Source organism: Vulpes lagopus, chromosome 3, assembly GCF_018345385.1.
Source record: "Vulpes lagopus strain Blue_001 chromosome 3, ASM1834538v1, whole genome shotgun sequence".
In the NCBI taxonomy this organism is placed as follows: Eukaryota; Metazoa; Chordata; class Mammalia; order Carnivora; family Canidae; genus Vulpes; species Vulpes lagopus.
Genome location: NC_054826.1, coordinates 54,601,973 through 54,618,075, shown reverse-complemented (window position 1 = coordinate 54,618,075; position 16,103 = coordinate 54,601,973). Strand labels below are relative to the sequence as shown.

General features: G+C 54.8%; 1 protein-coding gene across 3 annotated transcripts in view; it reads right to left on the bottom strand.

Annotated features, from left to right (window-relative positions):
- Positions 1 to 16,103, bottom strand: part of GRID1 (glutamate ionotropic receptor delta type subunit 1) — a 638,733-nt gene that overhangs the window by 244,048 nt on the left and 378,582 nt on the right. For all 3 annotated transcript variants that reach the window (XM_041750337.1, XM_041750339.1, XM_041750338.1), the window contains exon 5: positions 3,734 to 3,787. In XM_041750337.1, coding sequence (XP_041606271.1) covers positions 3,734 to 3,787 — 54 coding nt within the window. The remainder of the gene's footprint in view (positions 1 to 3,733; positions 3,788 to 16,103) is intronic.

Below are 16,103 nucleotides of genomic sequence, written 5' to 3'. Positions count from 1 at the left end.
CTGGCTCAGGCCTGGGATCTGCTGAAAGCCACATGGAGAGGAAGCACTCCAGAGCCACTGGAGAAGAGTTTCCAGAAGCCACCTAGCTCATCCAGAGTCAAGTCTTGACTGGTCCTCAACCAGCAGCTTCTGATGAATGACCCAGAGTGCATTCCCTGTGCCCCATGGGGCCTATGCCTGGTGCTCTGTGCTCCATCCCGGAGTCTCGAGTTGAATCATTGCCTTTGGTTTTCCTTGAAGGCCTCCTGGGAAATGCTTTTCAAAGGAACTTGCTCTACCCTAAGTGTGTTGACCTGCCTTCCACCAAACCTTTCTAAGGACCTACTCTTTGCATGGGGCATGCGATTCAACGATGAGCTGGATTCTGGCCATGGCTTCAAGGGACTCATGACCTAGTAGCCACCTTGATTAGTGGCTCACTCTGCGTTCCACGAGTTATTTCAAATCCCCCACCCTCCTCCAAGCTAACATGTGATTTAATCAATCCGTAAAAGTACAGTTTATACCCAAGAGCGCATCTGCTTGCCCGTGTCCCCACCGTCAAACCTGGAGACCTGCAGAGACTAGAAACTATTGATGAGTCTCATACACTCACAAGCCTTTCTCTGCATCCAATCACCCCTTCTCCAAATGAGACAGACCTCAAACATACACCAGTGAAAGGGTAGACAGATTAAGAAAATTACCCCATTAAGAAAATAACAACTCCTAACTCTGGGAAACGAACTAGGGTGGTGGAAGGGGAGGAGAGCGGGGGGTGGGGGTGACTGGGTGATGGGCACTGAAAGAGCACTTGATGGGATGAGCACTGGGTGTTATTCTATATGTTGACAAATTGAACACCAATAAAAAATAAATTTATTTAAAAAAAAGGAAAATAACAAAAACATGTGCCTTTCAGTATTTATCTTGAATCCAGGAAAATACACTAAGCAAAGTCAGATACAGAGGGAGAAGCTGGAGGACAGAGCCAGTGAGGAACGAGAGAAGCAGGGGCAGAGCTGGGGAGCACAGTGCAGGCCCCCCTGGGGAAGGATGTGGGATGTAGACACACAAACCTGAGCCTGGCAGTCAAACTGAACTTCCCCCAGAGACGCGGGGAGCAACTCAGGAAATGGGAAGATGGGGCCCCAGTACAGTTGCTGAATTTGAGAGACCATGTTGGAACCACCAAGTCCCTTCCCCTGCTTCCCTTCTTCCCACCTTAGTTGATCTATCACGTAACGACAGAGAAGCAACTAGGAAGCTCTGCCTGTGGCTCTGTATTTAGATAGGGTCTAGATGGTAGAACTATTGGAAGAATAACCTGACTTTTGTCTCCAGTGGGGCCAACAGGAGACAGCAGTTCTGAACACGGCTGGATCCGAAGGGCAAGTCTACATGCAACTTAGAAAACATCTTGGTCACTAACCAGAGGCCACCCTGAGGTCTAAGAACCAAAGCTTTATAGGAGGACCTACCTTCACATCGTAGAATTCAAGAATGTCCTTGAGCTGACACCAAAGCCAAGGGTGTCTCCACCAGTGTGCATATCTGAGCCCTACCACTGGCTTTACTGAATCAGACCCCAACCATAGGTCAAGGATCTTTGTCAGGGCCACACGCATGATGATGTCCTTTGCTAGAAAGGACTTTGGAGTCAGACAGTCTTCATACAGAATCCCAAACGCACCATTTCATAATTATATGACCTTGGGCCGATGATTTAACCTCTAGAGCCTGCCTTTTCCCATCTGTAAAACGGGGATGATAATAACAGTCACAGAGGGTTGTCGATGAGGACAAAGGGTGGTGCCAAATATCAAATGCCCTGGCAAGTGCCTGCCATATAACGGACGATCGAGATACAGCAGATGTTGTACTTCACTCTCGAGAGGAAGAGCCTCCCCGTAGAAGAGGAAGCCAAGAGGTGGGGAGGTCACTTCTGGAGAAGAACACACACAGCCTGGGACACTCACATGATGTGTGTGTGGCCCCCAGTGGACTGCTGACCAGGGGCAGTCCCACAGCCATCCCCCTGAGGGAGGCTGTTCCAGCTGCCCCAGCAATGCCCTCAGGGGTGCTTCGCCACTAGCCATGCTGAAATTACCCCCAGCCCTGAAGACGGGAGCAGGAGGGACAGAGGGTTCTGGAGGCGGGTCAGATACAGGGGAGGTAAAAAAGATATAGGTTAGAAACATAAAGACAGAACACTTTTTGAAGGCTGGCCACAGAGAAACACCAGCGATCCGGTTCGGAAGGGTCCCCACTAAACGAAAGCCAGCACCAGGCATCGGCCCCATGGGGCACAGGGAATGCACCCCCTCTCCGGAACCAAGGAAACCTGACTTTAAAGCTTGTGGAGAAGCTGAGGAAGCCCAGAGGATCAGAACTTCCCCAGACCAAGGAGCACTCCAACAGGCCCTGGAGAGCAGGGTGGTGGCCGTCACGTCTCCCCTGATTAGCAGCACAACCACCCACGACCGAGGGAAACAGGCAGTTACCGCGCGTCTCCAGCGGGCCCGGAATAGCTCTGAAGGTGTGAATTTACGGAGGAAAGCCATGAGAAGTGCCTGCAGGAGCTACTCTCTGATGCTCCCTGCAAAATCATGAAAATAAGCCGCCCAGACCTCTCAGCCACAGAACACGGGCTAATGAGGAAACACACACCGTCAAAGAGTAAAGGGCCCATGCAACAGGCCTTACATCTTCTAGAAAGAGGCCATAAGCAACTGATCCGTTACTCTGGGAGCAACTGAAGGCTGGAGCCCTGATGGAAGGCGTCCCGAGAAGCGCCTTCTAGAATCAGCTCTGCCAACGGCGTGCTGGGGTCACACAGCCTCCCCCGTGGCGGTTCCTCAAGGGGTGTGTGGGCAGAGGGGCTCCCTCAGGAAGGCCAGGGCGCGGGGTTGCAGGCCATTCCCAGTGGGAGGGCCCAGAGCCGTCAAGCACAGGGAAGACCCGGGCGCCCCCTCCTCCCAGGGCCAAAGCAGCGAGACGGCCGTCTCGGGAGACGCTTTGGATCCACCCCTTGAGTGGCTACACTGATTGCTGCTGCACCCACTGCGCAGGGGTGAGCACACTCACACACACCTACATGCGGGTGCGCACTCTCATACGTACATACACACACAGTCACCACCACCTCCTGCCGGAAATCAGCCTTCTCCACCACATCACCCTGTGCCCAACCCCCTCTGCACCCCTCATTCCTCCACCCCACCCCTCTGCACCCCTCATTCCTGTGCCCCACACCCCCTGCACCCCTCATTCCTCTACCCCATCCCCCTGCACCCTTCATTTCTCCACCCCACCCCTCTGCACCCCTCATTCCTGTGCCCCACCCCCTCTGCACCCCTCATTCCTCCACCCCACCCCCTGTACCCCTCATTCCTCCGCCCCACCCCCCTGCACCCTTCATTCCTCCACCCCATCCCTTTGCACCCCTCATTACTCCACCCCACCCCCTTCTCTAACCTGCCCTAACCTCTGCAGCCCCTGGCCCCTGACTGGCAGCCTCCCCTCACTCCACACATCCACACCTGACACCACCTCTCACTCCTGACTCCTTCCTGCGCTCCAGTCTCAGCCCTTCCACTGGTTCCCACCTGCCGCAGGTGAGCATGCTGGCAGGTCAGGTCCAAGCCCCTGGACCCCTGTGTCGCACGGTGGAGCGCTAGGGCATCCCTCTGGGCACTCCCCAGGGGCAGGGGGCTCGGGGCAGGCCGTGCCCCTCCACGTCCCGGGCTCTTACCTCATTCACAAAGACCCAGTGGCTGTCCTTGGAAGCCAGGTTGGTCTCCACGGCCTGCAGAGAGGAAAGGAAAACAAATGTGAAAAGAAGCAGCAGCAGCCAGCAGACGCAGGAGTCGCCGAGGCGAGGCCCCATCGATGTGGCTCTCGGAGGCGGCCTTCAGGAAGTGCGGCCCCGGGGCCACAGGGCGCATCCTCTGAACACGGGCCCTGCCCGCCCCTGTCCTCCGAGCTCCATGCACCTGCCAGGGAGTGAGCGGGGCGGCCGTGAGACAGCAGGACAGTCAGTCGGGCACCTGCTCTCGGGTTTCGGAGATGCAGACAGCGTGGCCTCTCCTCTGCCCCGGGCAGCTCGATCCCCAGCTTGGCCCGCCTTGCCCACCCCTCTGTCTGCAGGCTCCACCCACGGGCCTTGCCTCACCCAGTCTCAGATTCCAGGGCTCCTCTCCGCCTGGCCTCCTCCTCGGGAGCCCCCCGAACTCTCGGCTCCTGGGGCAAGTACGTCTGCGAGGCCCGGGAGGAGGCCCCAGCTGTGCCCCGACCTGCACCCAAGGCAAGGGTGCCCCTGGGGGCCCCCAGCCCAGACACGTTCCCCCCATCTACACTGTCCTCCGTCCAGCAGCCCTCGCCCCGACCGCCCGGCCCAGGGCCTCCCTCCTGTCCACACAGGTCCCCGGAAGCCTGCAGGCCTGGGCGGGGGCACGGGAGGCCGGCGCAGCCACAGGGCCTCCAGGAAGCCTGGCAACACCCCCCAGAGATACGCACAGGATGCGGTGCCGGGACGTGTGCTCAGGGCTGGAAAGCCCGAAGCCTGAACCGCATGGACGCTAACAGCGGGTTAACAGGGCTGCGCACAAAGCCCTCCTCGCGGATTCCAGGAGCCGAGGAGCCACTGGGGAGGAGGCAGAGCAGCGTCAAGCTAACCAGGCAAATAAAGGGCAACCCTTCCTTCCGTGGGCAGGGAAGGGAGTGGAGCTGGCCTTCAGCTCCAGTCCGGCCTTCGGCAAGTGGGGGGCCCGGAACTTGCAGTTGGGCTTCTCTGCTGGGGCCGTGCAGCGGGACAGCCGTCAAAGCAATGCGGCGGCAGGTGGGAGCGTCCTGACAACTGTAGGACCCCGCCTAGACCCCGTGGGAGGCGGGAACCACATCCCGGTGAACCCCAGCAGCCCCTGCAGTGGCACAGTGCCTCCACGCTGCACCAGGTGGAGCCGCTGCCGCGAGCCCTGCGAGGCCTTGCCAGGCCATCAGTGACCAACTTCCCAGCTCTCATGGCCCGTCAGTAGGTTGGCCGACGTAGAACATGAGAAGGAGATCTGAGAAGGTGGAAACTGCCAACGGCTCTTGCTGACTCCTGCTTAAGCCCCTTTTTCTATAGGGGACCCAAAGAGCTGACCGTGGCACGCAGCCCGTGGAGAGGGCTGGGACAGTGGACACAGCTGGCCAGCGGTGAGGGCATCGCTTGTGAGGCAGAGCTAGGTGTCTACACTTGACCCGATGCCCGCACACCACCTCCTCGAGAAAGCAAGTATGGTGTCAGAGCTAGACACCTGCTAAGCAGGTGGGAGGTGCGTGTCTTCCGCCATCTGAGGAAGGGAATATGCCCCCTTGTCCATGAGGAGCAGCCCCTGTCTGAACGTCAGGTCCGTAACAGTTTTCCCACGGCCAGATGCACCAACAGAGCTGGAACAAGAGTGACCCAGGACACTAACATGCCATCCTGCAGGCCCTCCCCGGGGAGGGCGCATTGGGCTCCTGTCCTGGCTACTCAGCCACCCTGAGTCCACAGCTCCCCTAGAGAAGTGGGTGCAGCCCCGAGCCCAGCTCCTGGCTCCCACAGCGCTAGACAGAAAGCAGTGCCTACTGCTGACGGGGAGTATATGCAGGGTGGCCGGCCGGGCAGGGCTGGAGAGGCCCCAGCCGCATGCAGGCAGAGATCGGCTCTGATACCCAAACACCTAAAAGGAGGCCGGGAAGACAGCGGCTCCACGGGGCTGCAGGACATGCCTCCCGCCGTGTCCCCTGCCTCTGTGTTCCCCACCACTCACACAGCACCAACGCTGAGCCATCCCCTTGGATCGAGGACCCCACTGCATACTTGAACCTCCCCCACTTCACCACACACACCCCCTTGGTTCACACAGCCCACCGAGCCAGGCAGTGTTCTCATCCCCATCACACGGATGGGGAGCCAAGTCCTAGATCTGACCCTGTAGCTCACACAGGTCCCTCAGCCAGGACTTGGCAGGGGCTGGATTTGAACTCAGGTCTGTCTGTCTCCAAAGCCTGAGTTCCTTCCCTCGGTCACGCTGCTGCTCAAAAGGCCTACACAGCTGTCAGAGCAAGCGTGCGAGCCTTCGGGCCTGCACCCAGCCCCGGCCCCGGACAATGGGGACACAATGATCTCATTTTTTCTCACAACTGAGAAAAACGTTCCGAGCAGCAGTGCCTTCTGTCTCCAGGTTAACTTGTTCTCACCAGCCCGAGACCATTATTCCACTGGCGTTGCTTAAGTATGAGCCTGTTTTACTCTATCTGGGCCTAAAGGAATAACAAATGGTTGGGGGGAAAAAGAAAGAAGAAGAAAAAAAAGAAAAAAAAAACTCCACATGGAAGCCTTCCAGCAGCATCGCTGAGGATTTATTTCACAAAGTGCAAGTGCCACCGATTATGTATGTGTTAATTGTTGGCCACTTCTCTAGCACCCCCCCAACACTGGGAGCCGAGATAATGAACACTTGTCGACAATTAGCAACTTTTTAAAACCCTAACTCGTAACATTTCAGAACATTCCTTCCATGGAGCGCAGACCCTGGCATTTTCCCAAGGATGGAGAGCGCGCTAACTTCAAAGACCCGCTGCTGCCTTTTACAACAGCGTGCTGCTTAGGAGCCATGCTCTCTGTGCGACGTCACCCCCTGGAGCTCCTCCATGTGCAAAGAAGGGGAGCAGCTGGCTACAAGACTACGGATGACCCAGCAGCCTGTTTAAAAGGAAATCGGCAGGGATCCCTGGGTGGCGCAGCGGTTTAGCGCCTGTCTTTGGCCCAGGGCGCGATCCTGGAGACCCGGGATCGAATCCCACGTCGGGCTCCCGGTGCATGGAGCCTGCTTCTCCCTCTGCCTGTGTCTCTGCCTCTCTCTCTCTCTCTCTCACTGTGTGCCTATTATAAATAAATAAAAATTAAAAAAAATAAATAAAATAAAATAAAATAAAATAAAATAAAATAAAAGGAAATCGGCAAAGCAACCACCGCGAGGCCCAAGTTCACAAGCTACAATCCAGAACCACGAGCCTCCACGGAACCCTTCCTGGCCACGCTGGGCTTCCCAGAGGCCCAGCTCCTCAAGCAAGGGGCCTGCGATTCCAGCCCAGATATGTCTCCTGTTCACCTCAGCCTCGTCTCTAGAACTTCCTGGAGCCTTGCTCTCGACGGCAAACTGCCTCCGTGCTCTCCCCAAGTCCATGGCTCCTCCTGCCGGCCCTGCCCTAGGTCCTAGGTCCCACCGGGGAATCCTGAACCGGATGTGGGTTCCCTTTCCAGTTTCTTCTCCTAGGAAACAGCCCCTCTCAACCCAGCATGAGTCACGTGTTCCCACCTCACCTGCCATTGTGCTGGAGCATCCTTGAAGCCAAGGGCCCTTGGCGGGAGCAGGAGCCTCAGTGACCTGGGCACAGGCAGGGGCAGCTTGGCATGCAAGTGATGGCGGTAGGCTTGGTTGCTGGCAGACACTGGAGACAAGGGGTGTCCAGCCACACAGGGCCGTGGGGGAAAGTGTGGGAGAACTAGGCCCATGTGGCGTCCAAACACTCCTCTGGGGGATGCTCAGAGGGCCGCTGCTGAGGGAAATGGGAGCCTGCTGTTGGGGATTCAGGGAAGATGCTGGATGGAAAGGCTTCAGGTAAGGGCTGCTTGCAGACTGGGTGCAGCCGCTCGCCCCTTCTGAATAGCTCCCTTACCCAGGCCCTGAGCGAAGCATCTACACAGGAGGCCCCAGCGAGTCCTCACGCCACGCCACACCATGCCACTGAAAGCAGCTTCCGAGCTGAGTGGACGGACGGGGAAGCTTGCCCAAAGTGCCACCGAGGCCCCTTCCAGGGCGTCGCGCCAACCTGAAGACAAACTCAATCTGGTCACTTTGTGGGGATGTTTCATAGGAAAGCAAGAGCCAGGCTGGAAGGCAATGCAGATGGTGATGAGGCCTGGCCAGCCTGCCTGGGAAGCCCCGGGGACCTCGGGTTGGGGTCCTGGATTCTGCAGTTTCCTGCCAGTGCCAACCCCCCACCACCAACCCTCCAAACTCTCAGATCGGGGGTCCTTAAGGGCTATGGCCTTGTGTCGATACCAGGCAGCTCCTTCCCAACATAGCCCCCAGCAGACGAAATTTGAAAGATGCATCTGGAATCAACGAACAACAGACTCACACTACTGCCCACTTCCCTGATGCTGAGAATGACGACGGCCAAGGACACAGGCCGGAAGCCCCCAAAGAGTCAAAAGGGGTCCTGACATACGGGTACTCTTCCCTTTGCATGGTCCTGCCTTAACGGAAACCCGCGCATCTGGGCCCCGTGTCCTTGTTCTGCACGGTTTGGATGTGCACTTGATTTCTGGTTAACACTGTTCCGTGCAAAGTGCTGCCTGTGATTGAAAATAGCACCGTTTTCCTACACATCTGAGAGAAGGTGAAATGAAACAAAGTGAACTTGAAAGGTGGATAAATGCAAGACATCGTGACCTTTGGGAGCTGATGGAAACATGATCAAGTTTTAGAGCTTTGCTGTGGGGATATAATTGCATCTTCATTTGTGCTGAGTGCTGGAGCTCCATATATAACCTGCTTAGCAACACAGTGAGTTCTGGACAAGTCTGGTCAATCAGTGGCATTTTAAAAGATATTACTGTAACATTGGAGAGAGGATATTTGTCCTCAGGTGGTTTGTTTTTTGTTTTTCTTGTTTTTGTTTTTGTTTTTTTTTTAGCACCAGCTTTGATCTCAGAAAACCTATTACGTTGCTATTGAAAAAAAAAAAAGAAAGAAAGCATCGTTGGCTAAACACATGTAAAAGCTTGATAGATAGGGCTGAGTGGTCCTAGTCAATCAGCAGACCCCCGGCCCTGGTCCCCACTGTTTACCAAGCGGGAGACAGGCGGCTCCCCAGCCTCGCAGTCCACGCACAGGGCGGGCACCCCAGCTCACGGCCTCCAGGGACGGAGACTCATCACAGACCAGCTGTGGGTCCTTCAGAAGAATGAGAGGCAGGTCCCAGGGCTGTGCTGCAGGTGCAACTTCGTGTAATAAAAAGTGAGAACATGCTACATGCGGACGATTTATGAGGAGGCGTTAATATCCGCAGAAAAAAAAATGGGGTCCGCTCCCCACGCACCGCGGGATGGGAGCCCCAGGGGAAGCGCAGCCGGGCACTGGCGGCCAGCAGCAGCCGGTGGACACTCGGGTTCCATCAGAGGGCCCCTATGCCCCCGACTGCCCTGCCACCTGGAGCCCCGGATGCCAGGGGGCCTCCCCGGAAGTCGGGGGCGCTCCCGCATGGTCCTCCCGAGGACCCCGACGTTCAGCAGAACCAGGCACTTCTGAGCGTATTTCCACCCTGGGTCGGCGAGAACAGCTGGCGGCCTGTGCAGCGGGCCCGGGACGGTCCTGGACGCGGCCCCACGGGCCCAGGGACGCGGCTCTCGGCAGCAGGTGGCGGCTGAGCCGCTTCTCCACAGCCTGCTCCTCAGCTCCGGCTTCCAGCCGTTTTCAGATATAAGCAAAGTCCAAAACTGATTAAAAAGGTTTTTTCTCCTCCCTCCCACGAGTATTTACACGTTCGTGCCGGAGCCTGAGGAGGCGCTGCCTGAATCCGCAGGACTGGCCTCGGGGACCCGGAGCATCAGGGCTACGGAGGGAAGGGAGGGGCTGGGGACCATCTGGGGCAGAAAACCCCCTCCAGGGGCCGCTGGGTCACATCCGGTCCCCCAGGCCTGTCCCCCTGCGTGGCCCTCAGCCCCGGAGACCGGACCCCCGCACACACCCACCGGGAGAGCATCTACACTGCCCGGGCTGCTCAATTAAAGCATCAGCGTTCAAGGTTAATACCATGACCCCTTCCAATCCTGCCAGGCGAGCCGCTTCTGCACACGGATCTAATTCCTTTGCTCAACCTAAATTGTTTTTAAAAGATGGAAGCGTTTGAATTCTTTTTAAGGCAATAAAGTTGAAAGTAGCAATTCTTTACCAAGCTGATAAGAGCTGCTGGGTGTAATTTGTATTCTTTTTTATGAGCCTGACTTTTCGGAGAATGGAATAGAAAGAAAAATATCTCCTTTTCAGTTCTGGAGACAAGAGCTGCTTCTTCCTCAGGGTGCTGGGGAGGGGTTCTCTGGCTCCGGAATTGTCAGGAAACAAGTCCCTGATTTGTGACGTGGGAAAGCCAGGGAAGTGCCCTGCACCGGCAGAGGGGCCTCAAGCTCCCCTCGACACTCTCGCCCCACTGACAGTGATTCAGAGAGGCCCGGGGTGGGACCGGGAGGTCTTGGGGAGTAAGGAGGGGAAGATATTGGAGATTCAGTGAAAAGAGAGAGGGGGGACCTATGTTCTTTAGAATCCACAATATAAGCTGCCCTACAACCTTTCAAACAGCTTCTCTCCAAGTACAAAACTTCTGTGCCATTGGGTCCCAGGCCCAAGCATGGCCAAGACCTTGGTTTTTGCCCAAAGTCCTCTAGGCCCAATAATCAAGCCGTGTAACTCTACATTCAGCTGCTACAGGGGGTAGACACCGAAGCCAAATAAACATATGCTTCGTCTGCGGGCTGTGGCCGTCCTGCCACATCCTCCACTCTGGTGACCAGCACATGGTGCTCAGAAAGGCCCTACCTGTGCAACGACCCTGCTTGAGGAGGGCACTCTGAGCGCAGGGCTCCTCGGCTGAGTATCTGGAGTAGAAAGAGCAGGGGAAAACCCACCATAGCTGTGCCCTACACTTACTTGCCTTCGAGCTGTAGGTCTGAAGCATCACACTGGTTTCCTCTAATTGGATGATCTTGGTGACAGACATGAAGATAGGAGGCAACCCTACCTGACCCCCAGGGCAATGTTAAACCTTAAACTCCCCAAATCCTCCCATCCACGTGCACGTGCACATGCACAGACACATAAACACACACACAAAGTCCACTTCATACACCTTTGTAGGCAAAGTGGGGCACAGATAAAAAGAAATAGCAATGAATCAACAAACACAAAATGCCCAGGATGGGCAACGTCACATCTCTCTCAAGTCCCACCTCAGATTCACACTGGTCTTTCTTGCTTTCATGACCAGACTTTCCACATGGCCTCCGAGGTGCTTATTCCAAAATGCCGATTCTCTATCTATATTGGCATTATTTCTTGCAACAAATCCTGAAAGGCGACCATCTCTGATCCCTTTTAAAAGAAGAGGAAAGCAAACTAGGAAATGAAACAGCCAGCTCTTTGGGTTCACAGACAGGAATAGCATCGTCTCTGCCTAGTAGACTGGAGGACCCAGAAGTACAGCTCCATAACGAGAGCAGGAGACAACCTGTCAGCCTATCTGCAGTAGCTATCGGGCCCACCAGACCCCAAGAATGGGGAGACTCGTGATGGTTTCGGGCCCCTTCTCTGTGGTCATTCGCTATAGACTTGATGCTTCTCGACTCTGTGCTCCCTAAGACCAGGTTGGGTATAGCCCAGGGGGAAGGCCAAGTGCCAACTGGTGCTGGTCTGGGCTCAGGGGAAGGTCTACTGGCACAAGGCAAGAGGCCTCAGGCTAGAAAGGGACTAGCCGCATAGGCTTCCTGAGGAACTTGCCTGACCTAGAGAAACAGCCAGGCATGCAGGAGGCCCAAAGGAGGGAAAAAAAAAAAAAAAAAAAAAGACTTCTTGGATTCATCGACTTTGGGGAATCATGGAATTAAAAAGTCAAAGAAGCAGGTATCAACCTCGAGAAAATCCATGAGCAAGTATGAGAGAGACAACAGCAGGATCCACCCACCCACTGAACAACCGTGTACATGGGTTCCTCCTAGGTGCCGGGTGCTATGAGCAATCTGGACAAGGACGTAAGGAAGTCTTGGGCCCTGTCCTTGAGTGAATCCAGCGTACTTAGAGAGACAGTCCAATACAGACAGAAAATGCTCCTGGATAAAAGGAGAAGGTGCAGTGATGGGAGAATGTTCAGTGAACGAGGAGCCAGGTACCAAGTCCGTCCTGCAGAGGGGACGTCCCCATGTTGGGAGTGGGCAGTAGCGGGGGCGGTCAGGAATTCCAGGCTAAGGGGACGGCATGTGGAAGCCTGGAGGTGAGAAAAGGCATTAGGTTAGGGCGTGATGGTCGAGTCACATCTTCACACCTTGTGAAGAAAGATTTGATCCTAAAGTCATTAGATGAGGCGAAAATCAATTATAATCAAAATTAGCCATGAAGACTCCTTAGCTCATGGATAAAGTGTAGTGCAGAAAATATAATTTGTGTAAAGAATCCTGGATCCACTCCTCTGACCTTCATTAATCAATGTGTCTCTATGGCCCTCAATTAGAGCTTCATTTTCATCCCCGCGTGTATTGACTAAACCATCACCCACTTGCCTGGCCCCAGAAACCCACGATCCCTATCCTGTCCTGCCAGATGGCTGCTCCATCCAGTTAGTCAGACCACACCGTTTTGGAATCTCTTCCTGCCTTGCAAGTAAAGATGGGAGGTGTATGGTCAGCCCCGCATTCTAGGGAGGTCAGGCTGGCCGTGCGGAGAAGCCCTTGAGACCATGCACATTCCTTCTAGCAGGTTCTCTACGGCATCAAGCTTTACAGTGCCCATTGCCTATTGAGGAGGCCACTGTGGCATTGTCTGCCTACGTGCCTATTGACTGGAGTTAAATCTGCACAGGAAGCATCCCTACTATTGGCCATTCTGTGGCTCAAAATCAAAGGCAGGAGGATCAGTAGCATGAGGAATGAGCTGTGACCCGAAATATTGCCAGGTCCCAAACAGGCAGGACTTATACAGCCAAGCCAGGCTTTTATCTTGTAAATCCGGAGCCCCCAGGTTGAGTACAAGGGAATAGAAGAGGCTGAGGGGTTGCTAAGAGTTCTCCTATTTAAGAAAAAACAAAAATCTATGCTCAGAAACTTTGAGATGAACTGCACCCTGCAGAACCATAAAGGACACTAACAGAAATGTTGCTGGAACGTGACGGGCTACACTGCGGCCCCTCCAGATTCCTATGTTGAAGTCCTAATCCCCAGTACCTCCAAATGTAACTGTATTTGCTGATAAGGTATTTAAAGTGATGACTGAGTTGAAATGAGGCCATCAGGATGGGCCTAATCCAGTATGACTGGTGTCCTTATAAGAAGAGTACGAGGGACTCCTGGAGGGCTCAGCGGTTGAGCGTCTGCCTTCGGCTCGGGGCGTGATCCTGGGTCCTGGGAAAGACTTCCACATTGGGGTCCCTGCAGGGAGCCTGCTTCTCCCTCTGCCTGTGCCTCTGACTCTCTCTCTGTCTCTCATGATTAAATAAATAAAATGTTTAAAAAAAAAAAAAGAAGAAGAAGAAGAAGAGTATAAGACACCAGGGATACGTGCTCATAGAGAAGAGGCTACGTGAGGTCACAATGAGATGACAGCCATCTACAAAGCAGGAAGAGAGGCCTCAAAAGAAATCACCCCTGCTGACACCTTGATCTTGGACCTCGGGCCCCCAGAACCATGAGACGATTCATTTCTGTGGTCTAGGCCACCCAGGCCGTGGTGCTTTGTTCCGGCAGTCCCAGCAACCTAATGCAGGAGATGCTAAAAGTCCTGCAAAACACAAGCTCCTAACTGTGGTCAGGAGGTTTGAGATATGACGCACTGATATCCCCACCTCGGGGAACCGCGGGGCACGCTATCAGACAAGTCCTCATCTCACAGAAAAGCATCTACCTTGGCTGAACCCCGTGTTTATCAAGACCACCTCACCCAGAGTGTGAAATTTCTTTGTTCAAGGGACACGCAGACATGTCACGAGACCTCAAGACTACAACAGAATGGGGGGGTGGGCCGGGTACATGGTGGTCCAGGCATCCTCGGGAGAGGATGGATTGCGGGGTGGCTGCCGCTGGAGGAGAAGTGCCCCAGCACGAGGAGCGCGGGGGCCAGCTGGCAGCGGGCCCGAGTGGAGCCCCGGGCTGGAGAGGAGGGGATGTAGTGCAAGTGTTGCGAAGGCAGCGCGGGCGGGATGTGGCCGTCCCAGGCACTGGGCGAAGGGGGAAGGACAGGAGGAGATCCGACGTGACGCGGGGTGCAGCCACAGCAGAGCAGAGGTGGACGGGCCCAGCCTCGGGACAGCAGGAGCCAGGGCGGCGGCCCCGAGGGCGTGGGAGACGGAGTCACCGCCGTGAGCCCCGGGCGGGCAAGAGCCTCTCCCGGCAGCAGCGCAGCAGCGGCGCCAGCTTGGCCTAGAGGCCCCCCCCCCCCACCCCGGCCTCCCGCCACCATGGGACGTGGCCCTTCTGACGGCGGCCACTTGGGCGCTGCAGCCAAGCCGCCACCTCCCGGGGCCGCAGCGCACGACGGCTGCCCCGCTGCCCGGAACACGGTTGGTAAATTAGGAGTTACACACTCACACTCACACTCACACACTCCCCTGCCTTCCGCCGTACCCGGGTCTGACCCACAGGGCTCTAAACCTCGAGGAAGGCTCCACAGCATCCTTGAGAATTCCGTGCTGTTGGAATCTGTCTGCTTCTCTATCCCAACGGTTCACACCAGCCTGGGGTTTCTTCCTGCCTTGTGACGTCATGCTCTTCCTCTTAGATTTATTAAGGGGGGGTGGTTTATCAGGCCGGCCTCCCGGTGATCAGGCAAGGGAGACCTGTACGTGGAGGAGACCTGGGTGCTAGTCCATGCTTCTCCTCTACCTCACGTAACTCCTCTGGGCCTCATCTTCTTCATCTGAAAGGTCTGAGAGAAAGGCAAGAGCGATGAGTGGTTCTCAGCATATGCTACAGTTCCATGGGCAGGTCCCTAGTGGTTCGGGCCATCCCATATGCAAGGAATGGGGGCCTTGGCCACATGTGGGGTCTTCGCCATCCAATATCAGAACACCCTTGATTTGTGGAGACACCCATTGTACGTGTCTCGGCCGGAGGTGAGGGGCTGCAGAGGGAGAAGGTCCCTCTCCCCAGGCGACACAGGTCACCACAGACCTAAGCTTAGTGCCATGGACTCCCTCGAACCGTGAGAAAGTGACCCAAAGATCTAATTGAAAAGTTAATCCCAGCAATGAGGGTAGCGTTGTGAGTCCAGTGACGGTGGCCTGTCCAGACTGTGCTTAGAAGTGACCTTGATCACGGCCCCACCATCTGGCTTCCCAGAGGTTTTCAGCCCTGACTCCCCGTCCTTCTGCCCATCTTTGCGAGCTGCCCAATATCATTCAGATATGTTCCTTCCATGTCCTATTAACTCTGTTTTAAAACTTTTTACAAGCAATAAGGAAAAACAATATTTATTTTTAAAATCTGAATATCAAACACTAGTAAGCCAATGTGCTAAACAAGAACATAGTTTTTTAAGGGAGCATAAATGGAGCAATTTCAAAGCACACTTTGACAACAACGAACCATAGTTCATAAACCTGTTATTCTATATACAAAATTATATCTTAAAACCAAGTGGTACTAAAAGCCCCCCTGTTGACAGGTGGCAGTCCCTGGCCCTACTCCTGCTCTAGTCCCGCCCTCCAGAGGCAAACCCTCCTAACCGCTTTAGCTATTTCTTTGGGATTCAGTTCGGTGTTTCTCAATCTTACGTTCACACTGCTGCACTTGGTCACTCAGTTTTGGACGTTAGCATCGTCCATTATCCTCCGGCTACAGGAATGAGGACTTAACTTCTTACACAACCCTTCAGCCTTTCATTTCCTGTCCCAATATTCCCCATCGACTTGTATCACGGTTTTTACATAAAATCAAAAGAGTTGACTCCATTCAGACCATGAGATACCATTCCCTACTAAGCCAAGTAGTGGACTATGATGGTTACTTCCCTGCTCACACAACTTCTGCTTCTTTGGGGCCAATTGCCTCAATTTGTAGTTATTTACACAAGTGCTATAGTATACGTGTCTAAATGCTCAACCGTGTAAAATAATCTTTCATCCCCTGACACCTCAGTGACGGCCTGTCGGGGCCCTGTCTCCCCTGCTCCCACGCAGATGCTTGGTCTTGGGTTGGATGACCAGCAACCATCCTGACACCTCCCTTTCTGCTCTACTGCTTGCAATCTTTGTACCTCTTATTGCTTACTATTTTTTTTTTGGCTTTTATTTTATTTTTCTGAAGCCCATCTTAGAGTATTTTCCTAAGA